Raw genomic sequence first — 20,995 nt, forward strand, 5'->3', positions numbered from 1 at the left:
CAACTAACGCCCAATGGCCTGCAAAGCCTAAGGTCTACACTATCTGGCCATTTCAGAAAGTTTGCACACCTCTGAAGTAAACATAATTTAGTCCTAACTAGGGACGGTTTGTTGCCTGTCCTCTCTGTCAAAAAGAGGGGATAGCAAAGGACATACTGAATCAAATGGAGATTTTTCTCACTGGCAATAAGAAGACTGAATGCATACTAAAAACAGAATTAACTTTTTCACTGCACGATTTGACATAATCCGATGCTAAGTTCAGTACTCCCAACAATTCTGTTTCACATCACTGGATGCAGACTTTATAGCAGGGGAAATACTGTATTAAACCAACACACATATCAAATCAAATCAAATCATATATGTAAATGATAGCGTACGTGACTTGGGAGCAAAGATGGGTGAAGATACTGAGGACTTTTTCACGTTAAATACACACAAGAACTTTCTTAGAGAAGCAAAGTGAAGCTGAAAAGATACTGGGAACTGGAATCGGGCCTGTGGGTTTATGGCAGCACCGAGACTTCAAGCAGGTCTCAGCCTCTCTGAATTTCAGGACACCGAGGATCAGAATCCACGCCTGTCCTACCCACCGCAGGGGATGACCTGCCTTGGGAGACTTTGTGGCTGTCATAGCACATTGTGACCGTCAGCTGTCACATCATCACCCTCGTCCTCCCCAGCTCTCCTCCCACGTGGCTGCCTGCAGAAGCGGTGTTGCTGATGAGGCCAAAGGGTGATAAGACGTGCTTGGGAGGAAGGAGATGATGGATCCAGGGGGAAGGCAGGCCACAGAGCCCCAGATAAAGGAAGCGGAGAGTTGGAAGGTGCCACAGAGGCTGAAAAAGGAGGATGCAGGGTGGGAGGGAGTCTCTGCCTCGGTGACAACGTGGCCTGGGTTTGGCACTGCCCAGGAGACCCCAGCGGCCTCACCTTGAGCTGACAATGCAGGAAGCATCCTTTCTACCACCCCAGGTCAGCCTTCCCCAAGAAGTAGGGCTCTCCGGTGCCAGGATCCTAGCCCATTCTCTGATTACACGTGTCCCGGCATCTCCGGGCAAATGAGCCATCTGCCTCCAAGTTTACAGTAGCCAAGGAAGGCGGATGTTTATTTTAGAAACGATGCCTGCAAGCTTTATTCTTAATGTGGTGACAGAATATTTGGGGCTGTACATCTACACAGTGGCGTTAGAAACAATTCAACATGAACAGAGCCTCTGCCTTTCACTTTTGTCCTGAAGGAGGATCCAGGCTGTAGATGTTAAAATTTTAAGAAAGCCTGTGGCAGCAACGACACCAGCACCGAACAGACCCTGTGTCAGCACCAGAGGAGGAAGCCGAGAGGACAGGTAACATTTACTTAGGACCTATTGGGTGCCAGGCAGGACGCTAAATGCATCACCCTCATGAGGTCAGAGGCACAAGACACTCCAGCAAGACCAGACTGTCCACGCTGTGGGTCAGCTGGGCCACCTGCAGCAAAATCACACGTCCTGCCCAAGACAAGACAGCCGGAGGGTAGGACCAGATCTGAAGCCAGCTCAGGCTAACCTCAAAGCCCTTTGTTCCTTCCTGTGCTCTGCCCTGTTGTGTAATGGAAATTTCTCCTTCTTCTAAGGTGAGAAAGTGCTGAGGGTCCCGCTTCCAGGAGACAGGCTGCGGGGAGATACGTGTTCGTAAAGTTGCAGGAATTTTAATACTTCCTTTGGAGTCTGAGTGCTAATGGGCTTCAAGACATCACCGGCTGCTGGTGCCCAAATGGAATCTGTTGGTGGTGTTTTTTTTTGTTTTGTTTTGTTTTGTTTTTTTTTTTCCTTTTTAAATCTCCTGGACAGAGGCAGGAAAATAGTAACTTTTGGTACGTGGAACGGGGCAGCAGGTTTTTATTTTCCAGCTTCCATGACATTTTTAGATATAAAAGTATAAAGTTTCTAGTCTTTCATTTACTTTGGAGGGGGTGTGCTTTGGGGGAATCTGTGCACGGTGGGGCGAAAGGAGAAGACGGGGTTCGTGCTCCACCTCTGTTGAACAGAACAAAATGATCATGGTGAACCTTGGAAACATAGTAACAGGCGAGGACAGGGGAACAAATGAAGAAATAAACTAAAATTAGAAAGACGTTAAGTGCCCTGACAACGATTTTTATGTAATTTTCCAAGTACACAGGGCAACCTACAATATGAATTTCCTCGTTATTAAGCCAGTAAAATCCAGCCATACGAGCATATCAATATAATCTGTGCAGCAAGAAAAGTGATTTTAACTGAGGTTAAGGGCCTTAAATCCAAAAGGTTTGTTTTAATGTACGTTTAACACTAAAGGGGAAATGAGGGACACTGAGAACAACAGGAGCCTCTTGGGGAAGTATCCAAGTGTCCAGACAAAGCACATTCATGGCGTCCAGTCTACCCACGGGGACATTCACATCTAAAGTATAAATCGGGAATTTAGAGACTTTATGAAAAGCTGTTTTTAAGCTCAATGTGTCCCCCATGAGAAGTTGTCAACGAGTGCTTAGGGACTCTTAAATTCAGAGATTATTCAATTGCTCTATTCTACCAAAACACTTATGAAAGTGTCATAGGGAAAAATGCAGTGAAATAAACACTGACCAGCATTCTCAAATGAAATCAAAGACGTCTTTTGCCTACCACTCAAAGGCACAGATGACATAAATATAAAACCATAGAGCAAAGTAAAGAGGTTCTTTTGTAAATTAATGGGCAGCGGTTTTCAAAAAGGAAAGAAGAAATAGGATGTGTTACAGACAGGGGGTGGGGGGGCGCCCTGGGCCAATGTCAGAGGCCCCAGGGGCCACCATCCCCCTTCACCACAGCACACGAATCTTCATTTAGGAATAAGTCTCATCTTCCACTTTCCTTTAGGGTCCTCCTGACCCCCATGTCCAGCCTGTCCCTCCATACCTGCCTTTTTCCAGTGAGCAACTTAATAGCAACTTCGGCAAAAGTGAGCCCCAGCTCTGCCCCTTGTCCATTTCAGCCTCTCCTCTGTCCCGGGATTTTGCATGCAGTTACACATGAGGCCGGCGCAGTTCAAGGTCTCCCGTGGCAAACCCACTAGAAGATCTGATATCTTCCAGGGGAGGGAAGTGGCAAGAGGAAGCCAGCTGTTTTCATCCACTGCTGTCTACACAGGATGAAAACCATCGATGGCCACGTCATCCCCAGGCTCCTAGTCAACACCAGGGCTCCTCTTACCCAGGTGGAAGACACAGCCCTGGAGAAGTTACACAACCTGTTCCGGGCCCGAAGCAGAGACATGAATGACTGGCAGTGGAACAGACTATACCCAGATCGGCTTTGGGCCTGACAACGTCCCAAGAAGTGAAGCTACAGAGATGCTGGGGTTGGCTGTCTTTTAAAACAGCCACATTTAAACCACTTGACCCATCTAACCTCACTGAGCAAAGCATCAGGCCAACTTCTGGGGCTACAAGGTGAGGAAGACAGGATGCTTGTCTTTCAGGAGTTTATAATCAAGCCAGGAAGCAAGACAATCTGATGTAAGTTTGTGGTTCTCGGACGTACATTCAGAGTCCTATGAGAGCACGGGGGAAAGATGGATAACTCCGCCTGGAGTGTGGGATGGGGCTCAGGTGTGGCTTCAGAGAGGAAGTGACACATCAGCAGGCTCCTGGGGGTTCACATGAAGGGGAAAGAGTGGAAGTGCAATTCCAGGGCACAGCCTTTGCAGGAACGTGGAGGTGTGAGGCTCTCGGGCCAGCACGCTCAGGGCGGCTGGACACTGGGGTGACGGTCAGTAGAAGACTGATGAGGGAGGGAGGCGAGCTGGGGACAGGGTCCCAGAGCAGCCAGGGCAGCGCAGCCAGGTGAGCTGTGGGGTGGGCCACGTCAAGCAGAGGTAGGCAAACGGTGGCCTCCGGGCCAGAGCCAGCCCTACACCTGTTCTTATAAATAAAAGTGTATGGGAACGCAGTCACCCCTCTTTGGGTATTTTCTGTAGCTGCTTTTGTGCTACAGTGGCAGAGCTGAGGAGCTGAGATGCAGACCACATGGCCCACAAAGCCAAAACATTTTCTATTTCACCCCTTTTTAAAAAAGTTTGCTCGCGGATCCCTGGCTCTAAGATTTGAACTGTCCCTGGGATTTCTGTAACTGACTCGAATGCACGTGGTCTTGGCAGCACCGGCTCACCCGTCTCCTCCCCACCCCCGGATAGCAAGCTGCACCCCAATCTGCACATCTCATTCACACGCCCCAATTTTGTGTCTTCTCTTACTCTCAGTCCTTTTTTTTCTTGTTTTTATTTCAAGGCTTTGCTGCACCCCTTCCTTGGCCGACACCCTTACAAGCCTCCCGCCCACCAGCAGAAGCTCATCACTCAACTCTGAGTCATTCCGCTTTCTTTGCCTCCTCCCCAAGTTCTTCATAAATTTCTGTACCACTTTTAGAATGCAGCTGAAAATCGATTTTTCTCCCTTGCTGTTACCCCTTTCAAATCCCACGCTCTGACAAATAGCTACTCCTCTACAAAAAGTGTTCCCCTATTGTACAAAGCCCTTGGAAAATACAGCGTATTCCCACTGGCAATTATGGAAGAAAAAAATGAAGGAATAATCATGCTATTCTGATGGGCCACACTAAAGGATTTCTTTTACTAGTACATCCCCTTATACATTTAAAACCAAATTCGATCTATAAAAATTAAATTTGCACATGATTTTCTAGGGCGTACATCTCTAGTATAGAGCAAGGAGTATGATTGCTGTTTTATTAACCACTGGCAATAAAGTGAGTCCCTGGGAACCCAGAGTTTTAAAAGCTGCTTTTTACGGCAGGTAGTATGTATTACTGCCTTGGTCCAAATCCAGCCTGCCCCTTCCCAAGTGTGCTACCTTGAGTAAGTACCTCTCTGTGACTCAGCATCCACTTCTTCCTGAAAAAGGGGGAGAGAGGAATTATAACCAACCTGTCTTACAGGGCTGTCATGAGCATCAGACGGTATAAAGTATCAAAGTGTTTTATGCAGTGTCTGGTGCACAGAAAGCACCTTGTCCATGGCAGCAACTGCTGTAAAATCATTCTTACGTTTCTTTCTTTCTTCCCGCCCCCCTCCCTACCCCCCACAGCATAAAGAAAAAGAACATATGGGGAACAGCACTGGGGGCTTCATATTTCATGGTGAACATGAAATTTTTGCTTCTCGACTGTGCCCTGATTCACCCAATGAGAAACACTGCATCCCATGCTCTTGGCCCACGTGGTTTGGGTGGGGCCAACCTCAATCCTGAGCACATGACCCAGAACTAGCCAATCACAGCATTCTACCTTGCAACCCCGCCCCCAAGTCCTGTAGTCATAGAAGGTCACATGACCCGGGCAGGCCAATGAGAATTGGTCCCTGGGCACTAACCATGGATCTCTCTTTTTGCTGGTTAGACTATTTCCATCTTTATCAGCCCTTTGGAAAGTCTTCCCAGAAACAAAACCAATGCAGCAAAAACAAACAAACAAACAAACAACAACAACAACAAAACCCAACTATTAGAGATGAAGAGGAACAACGGGCTTGTCCCCACAACAGATGTGAGCCTTGGGAGCCAGTCCTCCTCCGCCGGACTGACCAGTTACAGGTACTGATGCTTTTTAGCTTATGCCAAGTTGGAGCTGGGTTTTCTGTCCCTTGCATCCAGAGAGTATTGATACGTATGCTAAGGGACTGACATCACCTACGGCTGGAATCGAATGCAAGTCTTGCTAATCTTGGCATTGCAAAGAAAGCCTGGCAAGGAGAGGAGGCCGACTTGAATTGTAACCTTGGTTCTGTCTTCAGCCAGTCAGGGATTGCTGGGAAAACCGTTTCATCTTTCTGGGTCCTGGTGTACTTGTGTGTCAAGTGAAGGAGGTGAGTGAAAATCAATCTCTAAGATCCGTTTTCGGCCCTAACGTCCTGTGAGTGTCTATTATTCCTGGGTTAATTTCAGTCGTGTATACTGTGGTGTAACTGGCTACTGAGTCTCCTTTTTTCTGGCTTCCTTCTGTTTCAACTTTTAAAATTTTCTATTAGACCCTCAGTCACCATACTCCAAGTGTTTATTTCTCGCCCTTCAATTTCCTTCTAAGGAAAATATATTTATTTTTGTCTACCAGAGCATAATGATCCCATTTTCTTCCCATTTCTATATTTTTAAAATCTAATTAAGGTGATAAGTTTCTTGAGGGTTGAAACTAGAATTTTCCTGTGGGGGTAAACATTATTTTTTTTTAATTGGCAACCAAGCTGCCAGTTTTTTACAGAGCAGCAGGATATGGGTTTTAAGTAATGTAAGCAGGAAATGGGTCTCCAGCCCACACAAAATAAATGCAAAAGTACTGATTTACCCTGAGTCCACATCTGGCTTACTCATTTATAACTTTAGCCTGAACTGACATTCTCCCACAGAACTGCAGGGTAACATCCATGTCTACAGAACGTCAGACCAGAAGTGGGGAGTTGGGGGAACTTCCTGTGAGTCTCACTTAACACATATGAATAATCTGCCTATTTCAGTCAACATCACGTTTTCTCTCCAGCAGTAGGATTCCGGGCCTCAGCTAAGTAAATATAAGTAAATGTAAGCTCCATGTCTTCACGTGCATTGATTTTTGCATAATCCAATAGCTCTAAAGTTTGGAGGGGGTCAGCGGAAACTGGCTGAAATGTGGTCAACTGACCCATCATCTGCAGATGGAACCACCTGGAGGAAACGACCCTCCGGGAAGGGATGTGCACAGGCTGCTTCCCTGTCTGGTGACCCGGGCTGTGCTCGTTCATCAGGACCTTAAATATGAATGTGGCCCCAGCCCCAGCTGCCTTAAGGAGCGCTTCTTGGCAAATATAACAAAATGATATTGTTATAGAGGCAGAGTTTCCAGGGTTGGTTGGTCCAGCAGTTCCACGATGCCAGTCAGGGCCCGGGTTCTGTCTGTCTTTCCACTCCTCCACCCACAGAGCCTGCTCTGTCCTACAGCTGACTTCCCTTCGGGTTGGAGAGGGTTGACCCGGAGCACTTGTGGCAACTTGCATCCTTGCTCAAGTTCACTGAAGGCAGGCTGCTTCTGTCCCAATATTCTAAGCATGAGTCTTTTGGTCATTTTATTTTGATAAAATTTCAGATTTGCTAAAAGTTACAAGAATAGTAGAAAGAATACTTTCCCTGGGTAACCCTTGACTCCGATTCACAAGCCTTAATATTTTGCCACATTTCCTTCCCCTCTCTCTCTCTCATTTCACACACACACACACACAAACACACTCCTTCTGAACTATGGAGAGTTGGTTGCAGACAGCAAGAATAAGAACATGCTTTTATGTAACCACAGCACATGATCAAAGTCAGGAAATTTAAAGTTGACTTAATGAGATATCCTAATCTACAGTCTATATTCAAATTTCAATATTTGTCCCCAAAATGTCTCTTATAGGAGCTTCCTTCCACTCCAGGACCCTCGGGGCCATGTCCTGCACTCAGCTTTCATGTCTCTGCCTGTCTTTCATAATCTTGGCATCTTTGAAGAGTACTAGTTAGTTCTGTTTTGTTCTCTAATTGGGTTATTTGCTTTCTTATCACTGAGTTTTCAGAGCATTTTCTACAATCTGGATATAAGTCCTTATCAGATGTGAGATTGGTAAATATTTTCTCTTCATTGGTGACTTGTCTTTTCATCAATTTCACGGTGTCTTTTGAACAGCAGACATTTCTAATTTTGATGAAGTCTAATTTCCTTTTTTTTTTTTTTTCCTTTTTTGGATCATAAGCATGAGTCTTGAACTCATTCTCGTTGGACCAGCCTAGGTTACATGTTCACCCTGAACTAGTGACTGTGGCTGGGACAGAAATATACTGATTGGCTGGAGTCAAATGACTTGATCCAACCTTGATATCTTCCCTGAAGTGTACAAAGTCAAGAGGTGGAAAAGCATATTAAAGCCCTGGGTACACTTAGGGAAGGTGAGGGACAGGATGGATGCTGGGTGGACCACCAAGGAAATATCCCCTAATCACAGCTCTCAGGAGAGTGACAGTCAGCCAGCTGTGCACCCTCGGGCAGCGCTGCCCGCCTCTGGGTTCTTCCCACCTCAGCCAGCCTTCCCCACTATGGCCACATGTCCCAGTTCCAAAATCCAAGAGCCTCTGACCCGAACATAAGTCTTCAAACCCCACTGCTGGACGGTGGCTTTTCATCCCACATTCATCAAGGACAGTGGGCATGGGCTCAGCACCTCCAGAGCCCCTCAGAGCACCCAGCCTTGTGCCCCACTCAGACCCCCAAGTGATGGGATGAGTGGGGATCAGCACCCTGGCACACATCCCTGCATCTTCCAGAGACCAGCCTGAGCCAGGCCATTTGCCTAGCATTTTCTCATGACCTTCATTTGAAAGCACCAAGGAGAAAATATAACTAAAGATTTTTTTGTGCCCTATACACTCTGCTTGTATCAAAGCATGTATAGTTCAAATCCCCACAATCAAATGATCATGGACCACTAATTTTTAATATATTAAAATGTTCTCTTCTGAATTAATAAAGTGTATAATTGTTTGGAGGAGGACGTAGTGTGGAGGAAAAAAGCTGAATCAAGTTCGGAAAAATGCCAACGTGCCAAGTTTCTAAATGTTTCTTCGACAGCAAAGTTTTACGCTCTCTCCTCTCTGAAAAAGGTACATTATTGATGAGGGTTACTATTCATGCCTCACCTCTCATTTTATTCTCATCCAAACAGGCAAAGCTCTTTATTCCTACCATCAAGATGGGGAAATGGAGTCTCTGAGTGGCTGTGGGACATGCTCGGGTGACTGGGGGCTTGGAGATACAGAGCTGGTTAGTAACTGCTCTGGAAGACAGTCCACCGTCCACAACACCCAACAAATACCATTCGAGTTCTATCCAGAAATCCCCACAGTTATGCGATTTTCATGCTGTCTCTGTTTACACCTACCATTAGCAAGAATATATCATTAGTGTCATGTCTGAATTCCACACACCGGCATCCTCCACAACTTGATTTTGGAAGCTGAGCAATCATATTTATAGATAAGGCAAAGGCAAAAGAAGTCTCTGAGACTCCACTTACATTCTTTGGACATTCCCACTTCAAAGCACTTCTGGAGTCGACAGTACTGGCATCGATTCCTGGTGACTTTATTAATGACACAGTTCTTATCTCGGTGACAAGTGTAAATCATGTTCTTCTGAATACTTCTGCGGAAAAACCCCTGCAAGCAAGCAAGAAGATGAGAAAACTAAGCAAAACTACTGAGCTTCACGAGAAATCAAAGCCAACCTTATCAATGCATTGGCTGCTCGTTCTGAGTAATGAAGTGCTGGCAGCAGAGAAGTGAACTTATTTCAGCCTTAAAACCCTTGTGAATTATGAATACTCAGGTCTCCCTTTGCTGCAAATCAGAAAGCCCCTTTTAACTGAAACTGGACATGACTGTTACTATCTTACTAAAAGAAAATTAACACTAAGCTGATTTACTTGGAAAACATAATGTGCAGCGGGGTTCCCTCCAAACAGACTTCACTTCCTAGGTGGCTCCCTTGCTGGCCAGAGTGATGTCAGGTGAGTCCACTTTCAAGAAACTCAATAGAAGAAGTATTGCAGAAGAAATTATATGGGTCACGAAAGAATTAGGTCTTTTCAAAGGAGTCTTCTCCAAATTCTTTAACACATTTAGCTCTTGTAATGATATTTAAAAGGTGATTTAATTTACAGTGTTTAGAAAAATATGATCCAAGATTGGAAACAAGGCAGAAAAATGAGCTGTGATGTCCAAAATGACAGCTACTAATCACATGTGGTTATTTACATCAAAATGAATGAAAATTAAATAAAATTAGAAATTCGATTCCTTACTTGTACCAGCCACATTTCAAATGCTCAACAGCCACAAATGTCCAGTGGTCACCCCACTGGGCAGCACACGTACAGAATATTTTCATCATCACAGAACGTTCTGTTGAGCAATGCGTACACAGCACTGACTGACAAACTTACCTGAGTCATCTAACGGTCTAGGGAAATGCAACTTCCTTTGACTTACTGTTTATTATTGATTGGACCCTGACTCTGTAAAGATTGTAGAAGACTGGTAAATTACAAGTCACATCTGGCTAGTATAGTTCCAAAGATTTCTGCCTGGTTGAAATATAACCAAAGATGATTTTTTCCCCTCACTTATTTCTTCCTTCCTTCCCTCCCTTTCTTTCTTTCTTTCCCTTTTCTTTCTTTCTTTCCCTTTTCTCTTTCTTTTTCTTTCCTTCTTTCTTTCTTTCTTTCTTTCTTTCTTTCTTTCTTTCTTTCTTTCTTTCTTTCTTTCTTTCTTTTTCTTTCTTTCTTTCTTTCTTTCTCTCGCTCTCTCTTCCTTCCTTCCTCCCTTCCTTCCTTCTTACCTCCCTACCTACTTGGGTATTTTTCTCATATCCTTCTCTGAACCAGCTTTTTCATCCTACTGTTTCCTTCCTTAATGAGTTAAGTAAATCTTCAACATATGCTTACTGCATGTTTGAATACATTACAGGTTTTAAAAACTTTTTGAAAATAACCTTTTGCACTTAAAGAAGCAACTTATCCTGATTTTTGTGACACACTGATGAAATAAAGCAGACTTCAGGCTCCAGGAGCACAGTCTCCAGCTTCTCCTCTCTGTCCTCCCCACCTCCTCACACAGCTTTACAGACAATAGGTAACTGAATGATGCTTGTTAATGCACAGATGAATGAATAGTGAGTGAAGGGTATACCAGTTGTCTCTTCTCTTCCAATCGCCCAACAAAAACTTCTCTGCTGCTCTGAGCATTAAAAGCAAGGAGTTTTACTTTATCAGTTGGGATGTGACTTTTACCTCCATTAGACACAATGCTCTTGAATGTAAGAAATCCACCACCAAATGTGAACAGCAAATAAGAGTCACCATCTGAGTTCAACTTTCCCGGTAGTACATTAACACTCCAGGAGCCAGAACTAAAAACATTCACAGCTAAAGCACATTAGCAAAGAAAGCTCATGTAACACCCATTGTTTGGGATATTTACGTGGGCACCCTAGGATTTTAATGTCTAAATAAACATATTTTTACTGGCATAGTTCAACTGTAAACACCTGGAAATCTTGTTTAAGGTTGCAACTTCTGTCACATCCCAGACACACATTTTTTCCAAGAAAACATGGTTTATTTTTGTACCTCTGAAGCTACAAATATGCTCAGAATCTGAAATAACAGGTTATAAATACTCTGAAATTCTAAGAGAATCTGTGCAGCATGGTCACCTCAAACATATCTTTTCCTGCAAAAAATACCTACAGGACACTTTTGCCTGCCAGATGTACAAACTCAATTTACAGACACTTCACTGCTCTCCTGCCAAGAAACACTGACACATGGAAGAACCGGTCTTTTTTGCAAATGTGTAGCAAGTGAGATACGGACAAAGGTGAGCTCCTCCATCTATTAAAAAGCGAATATTCGTTCAGCAAATTCTTACTGAGTGAACACGGAGGAGAGAAAACTATCCTGTGACACCCAGATGAAAGAAGAAGAGAGAATTAAGAACTATATATGTCACCAATTATCCAGGCAGTGTGGTTCAGTAACAATGACGACAGAAACGAAATAGGGCTTCTTGGTTTTCCAAATCAGATTTTTGGCTGGATTTCAGGAGAAGGTCTAAGTTTCAGTAAATCATTTCCACCAAGGTAGAATACTTGCTGACTAAAATATATGCTGTGAGGTATTTTTATACATGGGTTGGGTAAACAGAAATGCCCTCGGAGGCCAGAAATGCCCTCGGAGGCCAAGTACCTCCTCCTCAGCAGGTACTGTGACTTGTTCTATAAACCTCCTTTCCTCCTAGATTACTTCTTCCAGGACCTCAAGTGTGCGTGTGGCACAAGAGTCCCATGCCACCAAAATTTTATCTACTTAATATTTTTATTTAGGTTGACTCTTGTTTTATGTATAACATGATTTAAAATGGAAACCTTTGACCTCTGGCTTAATTTAAAAACCAGCACCGACTGCCGATATCAGAAGGCACTGATAAAATAAATAAGACGAAGTCAGACCAAACAATAATCAGACATGATTTCACTCTCACTGGATCCTGGGTCTGCAGAAGGCTTGGAGCCCAGGTGTCCTCACTCCTGGCTCAAAGGGAGAGTCAGGAACAAATCAGCACTGACTTGCGACTTCTCCACGAGGAATCTGGGCAAAATAAACATGTTTCTCACTATGTGAGTCGATGAGGTTTAAAGCCACGATTCTGTCCCACCTAAAATTCGGAGCCTCATAATTTGGGAAACAAAACTGTAGCCCAAGCTTGTCAAATGTCAAATGGGCTCCAGAAGCACCGAGTTCGAGTGTGATAGTTCTTCAAGCTAGTAGATGGGTAGGGATACGTCTGGAGGAAAAAAGACGGAAAGGCTGAGCATTATAGACAAAGGATTTGGCCGTAGCTGGAGAGCAAGCCCAGGGAGAGAGGAGGCAGGAGGGGCAGAGGAAGAGCTGCGGTGGGGAAGCTGGTGGCGGGCTTAGGGAAGTCACTGCCTCGGGGCCAGGCACGCTCATCTCATAAGGGAGGGGCTGGGTGGCTGATTTCCAACACCCTTGCCAGCTGTCCAGGTCTGGGATTCCAAGTGTGTCATCACATGGGGGAGTCACAAGTTGGAATGGCTTGGGCATGAGGATGAGGGGGTTTCTGTGGGCAAAGACAATGACCCAGGAGGAGGTGGTGCAGGGAACCAAGGAAGGGGAGACCCTCCACACGGATGGGTAACAACTGCAATTTCTTGGGAGCCTGTGGCTCAAAAGATACCAGCTAGAGGGCCTTCAGATGGCTTCCCCTTTATCTTGGAGTGGAGTCGTCACCACACCTCTGTGAGGTCCTCTGTTGGGTGTCTGTGGCCAGACTGAGGCTGGAGTGTTCATTCGGGCTCATGGCTCACGGATGCTGGTTGTAAGTCTGAGGGCCCGGTTTTCTGACACCAAGTTTAGAGTTGCTGATGTCATGGTTTTACTCTTTCACTTTCCAGAAACATCTTTCTTCTGGTAAACACAGAAAACTTCTATCAGGTCTTGAAGATGTATGTCACCTCATCTAGGAAGCCTCCTCTGATGGATCCAAGCACACATGAATGCTTCCTCTCAGATAACCTTGGTCCTTTGCTTTTCCTTCCATATTACACCTATTCAGTATGATACTTAAAATTTTAAACAATGGGACCATCCACTTCAGAGGTTACACAGGCAACATGGGGGAACAGCCTCAGGGGGCCAAACAAATGGGCTTCACAGATTTCCACAACTGGGTGTCGCAGGAGCACCACCAAGCGTGGCATCTTTCTTGCTGGGATTCAGGCCTCCCTGACCCCCTGGTCAGGAAGGGGCGTGGGGGCCGGCTCCCTAGGACTAGGGCGGGCAGGGCGGTGGGCTCCAAGATGGCCTCAAGGCCATGTTTAACTGTCTTCCCTGGAATCACCACAGTGGATTTGGGTGGGGGAGAGAATGACTCCAGGCAACGTTAGTTAAGAACCAGTAGGAAAATATTTCAACATCTAGTGAAACTGGATTGGTACATATCAACTGCATATCCCCAGGACTGGGCTGGAACCCGACACATGGTAGATATCCAAGAAGCAGCTGTTGATTGAATGAATGAACAATTGCCATCCTCAGCTATAACCAGAGCCAGAGTGATTGCCCTGGGTGAACTACACCTTAATTCCATCAAACAGTCCTCAGTGTTAATGTATTCCTTGAGGATATTTGTACTTAGGAAAGTAAGCAACCAGATTCCTCCCAGACTAGAAGAACCCACCGATTTCAGTTGTGATCAGTTTAGTCAATCAGGACTTCTGCTGTTTAGCCATTGTCTGTGGTTGGTTAGCGATGACTTCTACTGCTGATCATAACTTCCGTTGGTGAATCCTGACTTCTCTACGTTAACTTTTTGCTGGTTTCCTTATAATTTTTGGTTAAGCATGACTCCTGTTGTCTAGTGATGGCTTCTGGGGATTAACCATGACTTCTATTGTTTGTGACAGTCAACAGCAACACAATTAACACTCTAATTAACTCGATCAAGAAGGTAGACCCACATCACAAACTGAGTCCAGTGTTTTCTAACCATGGATCTTCCAACCTTTCTTACCTCATGCTCTTCTGCTCTTGCTACCAAAGAGCTGGGGTACAATCCCAAAAATATTCAGGGTGGAGAAGGCCACATGTGCATGAGAGCCATTAGCTCCATGTCTTTGCGATAACTAGGGAATGCCCATGTCCTCCTCAGATAAAGTCTGTCTCCCCTTGGAGATACTTGGAGATACTTGAGAGATCAGTCTAGAACTCTAGATACCAATCTTCTACTATCTACGGGGCAGGAACAATCCTAAATCAGAAGGAAGGGTAACTGTCTCTTTTAAACCTACATATTGTCCTATACTTAAATACTTAAAATTCACAATTCCCTTGATGGACAAGTCAAATGTCCAAAATCTAAACAGGACTTGGAGAACAGTGACTCATCTCTCTCCCTTGTCCATATTTTGCTATGAGATTAGGTTGGGCCACCTTCCCTCCCTGATACTCTCACATTATTGCTCTAATTCTCATCATTTTCTCCCCATTCCTGGGCCCTGTTTCACCTTCTAGTTTTCAGAGATCATCACATGTAATATTTCTCACCCTCTTCCAAAGGGGGTGATTTTTTGGTTGGCTAGACAGTGGGCTAGTGGTTAAGAATTAGGCTTTTGCTTGGATGTATGTGGATTTAAACTCTGACTCTGTCCCTTACTATCTGTATGATATTGAGCAAGTTACACTAAGGCCTCAGTTTCCTCACCCACAAAATGGGGATAATGAAAGTAACTCCTTCACAGGATCACTGAGTACACCCAATCAGGGAACACATACAAACTGTTAGCACAATGCCCAGCACAGAGCAACTGCCCAATGAATGGTAGCTTTTGTTATTGGCAAAACCTCTTTTTCTAAAGCTTTCTTCTGGACAATTTCCAATATACATTTTGTGTTTAAAATAAAGATTCCCAAATAAGATACAATACTGTTCTGAATCTCTGGACAATACAGGCTATTGTGGGCAGACAGCCTCATGATTCTAAAGACTCATTCACGTATTGGCCCATTCATTCAAGGCCAATGAACAGGGGTGGAGGTGGTGGGCTCCCACGGGGCGCACAAAGATGGGTCACGCACAGCTCCTGCCCTTTCTCTGTCTACCAGGAGCATTAAGTCAAGTGAACCAAGCAGTGTGATGAGAACTCTAATGGAAGCAGAAAGTGAAACAATGCCCAGGTCAGTGCCTGGCACACAGTAGGCACACATAAATGATTGACAGAGTAAAGGCCATAGGAATTCAAAGGAGTCAGAAGGAGTTAACACTTGATCCCAGCTCCAAGGAAGGAGTAGGATTTGAAGGAGAAGCTTTCCCCTGAGGAGAATTAGGGGTGAGCAGAGGCAAGGGTGAGGAAGGACAGGGAGGGGTCAGTAGTCCAGGATGGCAGAGACATGAGTGATGGAGTGTGTGTGTGTAAAACGCAGCTGTGACAATGGGCTGACGTGCAGACTGGGGACGATCATGAAGGCCACACCAGGCATTTACTGGGAAGGCACTCACTCTTCCATGCAAGGAGGGGCTGGGGTCAGAGTGAGATTCTGCCAAGATGGTTCAGGAAGCTGTGAATCACTGATTTCATCATGCATCAGTTTAACACACAGTAACGTAGACAGTGAGCTCTGGGTATCAACACAAATACCTAACACCCTCAGCCTGCCCTCCAGTCTGAGAAGCGAGTCCAGGAATCCTTGATTTCTGAAATGACAGTACAGTTTGCTGACTCGTATTTAATCACAAAATTGCTCGCAGGAATTCAGACTGTGGTGTTTTGGATGGAAACTGCTTTTTCGCATTTAAGCCCCTTACATCACGTTTAACAAATGTAGAAAGTGTAGATCGTTTGAAGAAAGGAGCTAAGTAAAAACTTTTTCTTTCTTTTTTTTTTTTAAAAAGGCAACTTGGCTCCATATCAGTCACAAAAAGCATCGGGTCAGGAGAAATTCACTCAGAAAATTAGCGTGTGGGAAGCACACCTGTTTGCATCGAGCTTTTGTAGAGTTAATGTTTATCCCATGCAAAGTTCCAAAGGATAATTTCTCCTTCCAGATGAGAGAAGAGAAAGGGAGGAGTGTCACTTGGTCGCTTTCCCTCCATCATTAAGAGGAATATATTTCAATGCCATCTCAGTCAAAGAGTCAGCAGGCGGCTGCCCCAGGGAGCTGTTCCTCTGGGCGGCATGGCCAGCCGGGCAAGGTCTGGGTCCGGATCCAGGTCCAAGTCCTGGTCTGGGTCCAGGTGTGGGCCAGTCCAACACAGAGCTACAATTCCACTTCCAGCCAGGAGCAGAGACACTGCTGGTTGGAGGTGAGTGTGGAATAATCCCATCACAGCCACTTTGGGAAACCCGGTTTTCAGACCAGGAAACACGTTGCCTTAAACAAACAAAAAACAGCCTGCAGAGTGAGTGGAAGTCTATGCGTGACAACTTTGGGGAAGTTATTAATAGCCCGATTTGGGGGGAGAAAGAGAAAAGTGAAGACCTTTTCACCCCACTGAAAGACAATGGGTGCGAGGGAGGGAGAAAGTAGAAAAACAGCCCACTATTTTGATGACAAACAGGGCGCTTCCTCCCGAGCAGGGAGGGCGGGCATGAAGGTAGCACGGGGAACACCGAGCAGTCAAGTTGAGGGGGCTGCTCGGAGCCAAGAAGGGAAAACACCGTAAGGTTCATACTCCAAACAGAAAAATCGAGATGTCCCAAGAGGTGGAGGCTTAGAGTTGTTTATTCTTTTGTTTAAAAAAAAGTCCCTGGCAGGGCCAGGTCCCACTTTTGGGAATTTTAGTAAAGACGACTGGATGACAGCAGTGCAGGCTGACAGCTCCGATGTCTGACGGCTGAGGCTTCTGTGAGGTAGCCTCTTCCCTGCTCCCTGGGAAAGGGTCTCTCCTGTCCTTTCCCTTGGATCCTGACCATGCACCTAAGGCCCAACTATCTCCTTTCAGCCCCCTTGGACCAGAAGTTCCCTGAGCACGTGCACTCTTGCCTAGGTTAGAAAGGCAAGCCTTGATCTGGAGAGATGCCTGGAAGACGGTTCGACAGAAGGTGATGACTACAGATATAGCAAAAACCATCATCTCTGTGGGAACTAGTATTTCCTGCAGAGTGTTTTTATGGCCTTTTCCTGGACTTTGTCAGGTGAGCCCCTGAGAGCTCAACCCCTATTAGACCCAGAGGCCAATGCTCTCCATCCTTCTGATCCCCACTTAATAAAACTCCCTGGGAAAACCAACACAGAGGCTGCCTGAGTTCTCGCTGCGAACCTGAACTCACGACATCAGAGATCAAGGTTTAAACCTCAGAAGTTTCCCGGGTCCCCGGAGGGCACGGAGCCAATGCGCTCAGTCCACCTTGTTCTTTATTTTAGAGGAACGTGATCCGGGGAAGAAATGCTACCAGGTAATATAAACTTGGGAAACAACAAGTAAGATGAGATTAATTGGTTGGACAAAATGTCTTTCAATTTAGGTGAAAAAAATAGCATTTTATATTTCCAAAACACGATGTTGGATAAAATTTAAAGTGACCAACTATTAGATAAGTCTGATTGATTCTTATAACCAACCCCCACCTCCATTTCAACTGGTAGGCAGCCAATCGATCAGGTTTGGGGGCCAATAACCCCAGACAAAATTTGTGGGGAGAGAGTTTCACAAGGCAAGTAAACACTACTGGTTAAACTGGCTGTTTTTAAAAAGTGCAAGTGTGTGGCCTGGGCAGCCACATAGTCCCATCCTTGGAAGGGTCCTGCACTCGGTTTACGAATCTGCTGTCACTGTCTTGAAATTCAGGACAGGTTTTGAACAAGAGGCAAGCATTTTCATTTTGTACTGGGTCCTGCAAATTATGCAGGCAGTCCTGGCTCTAGAAGATCATCTCCAGCCAATGAACGGTTCCAACCCTCTTCCTTGGTCAGGACCTAGAAGCCCTGGGTAGCCTCTCTTCTCCTCCTGGTGACCTTAAGGCTAGTTTTTTGTTGCTGTTGTTTTTTGTCTTTTTTTTTTTTTTTCTGATTGATTCTTGTCAGTGGTTCTTTTTATGTTTAATAGTTGATTTATAATATTGTGTTAGTTTCAGGTGTGCAGCAAAGTGATTTGGTTATGTATATAACCTTCCTTTTTTCAATTATTTGCCATTATAGGTTATTACAAGATGTTGAATATAGTTCCTGGTGCTCTACAGTAGGTCCTAGTTATTTATCTAAGGCTAGTTTTGAGACTGTGGATCGGACAGAATTAAGCAAACCTACCACAATCACCCTTATTCTCCCCAGCATCTCTTCAGGATGCTTCTGAGCAATTCTGTGGCCCCAGAAAGAGCCAGAAGGGAAATCCATTCAGAAGGTATTTGATGCTCCACACGGGGCTGGATTTCCCACGTGGATAGGGGACTTCGGAGGGGGCTGGGAGGGGCAGGAAGAACACAAAGAACTTTTTCAGAATTGGATGAAATTTCCTTCCAAATAGCATATATTTTAGGTGCAACCTCAGGAGGGTATCCAGAAGCTCATCCAGATGCCCCCTAGATGTCTCTGACTCCCACTGAGAGCCACCAAATTAAAGAATAAATTAGAAAGAAGGTGAGGCGTATGAGCGTGAGCAGTTAATCTGTTATCCAAAGAATTTCTGTATAGCAGGTTAAATATCACAAATACAGCATTGTGGGACCACGTTCCCTCTTTTCAAGAATCTGCGTAGGAAGAAAAACGATGAAAGAGGGGAAAAAATGTAAAATGGATGATTTCGCTGGGCTCCACATAGATTTCTTTCAATCTGGTCTTGAGAATTTACTTTAAAGCAACTAAAGACATCTGTTTTCTAGATCACTTGGGTCAGTTATTTTGTGCCCTTCCACAGAGAAACCCACAGTTACCGATTTGTCGTCAGGATTCCTCTAAGTATAACAGGGCAAGGAGCCAGTGCATTTTACGTTTTTTAATTCTTAATTCTTTTACTGAGAAAATGCACCAAAATAGCTCCTCAGCCAGCGCCCGGGAGTTAGCAGACCCCAGCTGCTTTACACATTAATTACTAAATCGCTTCTGGACCCAAATTCAAGATCTTCATGTGTACTGAAGAGGGGGGAAGGTAAGCAGGGGACAGAGCCAAAACGCATTCAAATAGACTTAAACTCTTTGCAGAGGAGCATGAAATTTTAAATCTCTTTCAGAAGTCCGGTATGCAGCCTGTCACCACCCACAAAGCCAGGACTCGGCTCTGTCACAACATGCTGGTTGATGACAATGTACGTCTCATGGCCACTCTGCATATCACACGATTCAAAGGCCTCTCACTGACACCGATCATTACGATGCACCTGCATTGTTCTGTGATGTGAAGAAGGGGCTCAATTAGAAAAGGAAAAAAAATGCTTGTCCAGAACTGGTTGTACTTTTTCCAAGTTCACTGAATTTTCAGGACTGTTCAGGGATCGTTCCTCTGGAATTTTTCTCACTTATTTTATATGTGGTTACGTCCTGAATCTGACGTGCAAAGGAAGAAATCATAGACGATGTGAGAGCAGACGCGGGAAAGCTGGCAGGCATTCACGTTTAAGTCTTCAAGAGTCTGACAGCTGTAAAATCATGGGCACTTATTGGACAGAGCCGTCGGCTTCTCCTCGCCACAGCCCCTGCTCTGACAGAGCACAATCTCGCCAACAATTTATAGAGAAAGTACTGCTTAAGCTCCAGCTCTCAAAATGGATTCTGTCCTTGTATGGAGAGGCCGTGGTGACTCCAGGCTAAGACCCGATCCTGCACGTTCCCCCAAATCCACGCCCTCTGAACGCTGAGATCATCACTGGTGTAGAGCCCACCTGCCCCTCAAAGTTGCCCCTGTCCTTTGTCCAGTCCTGTGTTTCCAAGCCTTCCACACTGAGAACATTCTCTGTCTCCTCCAAGCCTTCACACATGCTGTTCCCCATGACTCAAAAGTCCTTTCCCCACCTTGCCCTTTAGTTCATGATACAACCCCAGAGAGAGGGTCAGGCTCCCGTGAATCCTACGGTGTCAGAGCAGCACACCCTGTGGTAACATCCACCCCACAGCCCTGCCGTGACTGGGCTTCATGCCTTCCTCCCTCAAAACAGGAATCCTTTGCAGGCAGTATCTTAACCATCTTTCTGATGGAGCACGTGCAGTTTTTATAATGAAAAAATAACGTGCTGCAAGTGATTTTGCTTTTTAAAGATCACATGGAGATTCCATGGAGAAGGAAAGAGAGGAAAAGAAAGATCAGCAGAGAAACTTAAATTCAATTAATAAACCACCAAAATTCTTTGAGCATAAGGAAAATAAGGGGAGTTCTGTTTTCAAGAGTGAAACTCCAGCAGCATAAATTCAGACAGCAGCCCCGACTTCGTGATTTACCTCAACCCTCCCTCTTTCCTACTCCAAATTAGTAAGGAATTGGCTCAGATTTCACCCCCAGCTCCTCTTTCTTGATCTTTAAAATTAAAATACAATATTATGTCAGCACAGTGCCAAGGTCTGAAATCGAATAGGTCCCCGATGCAGAAGGTAAAGTTCTTTTCAACCGCGTGAACTTGCCTGCAATTAGCACATTACAGCTTCCACCCAAGCACCATGCATTATAAAAACGCACTCTGGGGCTGCTGCTCTTGGAGACCTTAACTTTTGTGCTTTCTGTGCCTATTTTATAAGAGAAAATTTGGCAGAACACACACAATTAATTTTGTACGTGTTATTTCTCTGCTCTTCCATCTCATCCCTGACTCCAGTTGATAAAAGGGGTGGCCGCCTTCTGATTACACTGGAGAGCAGGGCAGAAACAGTCCCGGTCATAAAAGAGGTACCTGCCAATTAGTTAGACTGT

General features: G+C 45.1%; 1 protein-coding gene across 5 annotated transcripts in view; it reads right to left on the reverse strand.

Annotated features, from left to right (window-relative positions):
- The window catches only part of RARB (retinoic acid receptor beta), a 374,880-nt gene that overhangs the window by 82,543 nt on the left and 271,342 nt on the right, over positions 1 to 20,995 (reverse strand). For all 5 annotated transcript variants that reach the window (XM_074371378.1, XM_010947754.3, XM_010947751.3 and 2 more), the window contains exon 3: positions 9,100 to 9,241. In XM_074371378.1, coding sequence (XP_074227479.1) covers positions 9,100 to 9,241 — 142 coding nt within the window. The remainder of the gene's footprint in view (positions 1 to 9,099; positions 9,242 to 20,995) is intronic.

This window comes from Camelus bactrianus, chromosome 1 (assembly GCF_048773025.1).
Source record: "Camelus bactrianus isolate YW-2024 breed Bactrian camel chromosome 1, ASM4877302v1, whole genome shotgun sequence".
NCBI lineage: Eukaryota > Metazoa > Chordata > Mammalia > Artiodactyla > Camelidae > Camelus > Camelus bactrianus.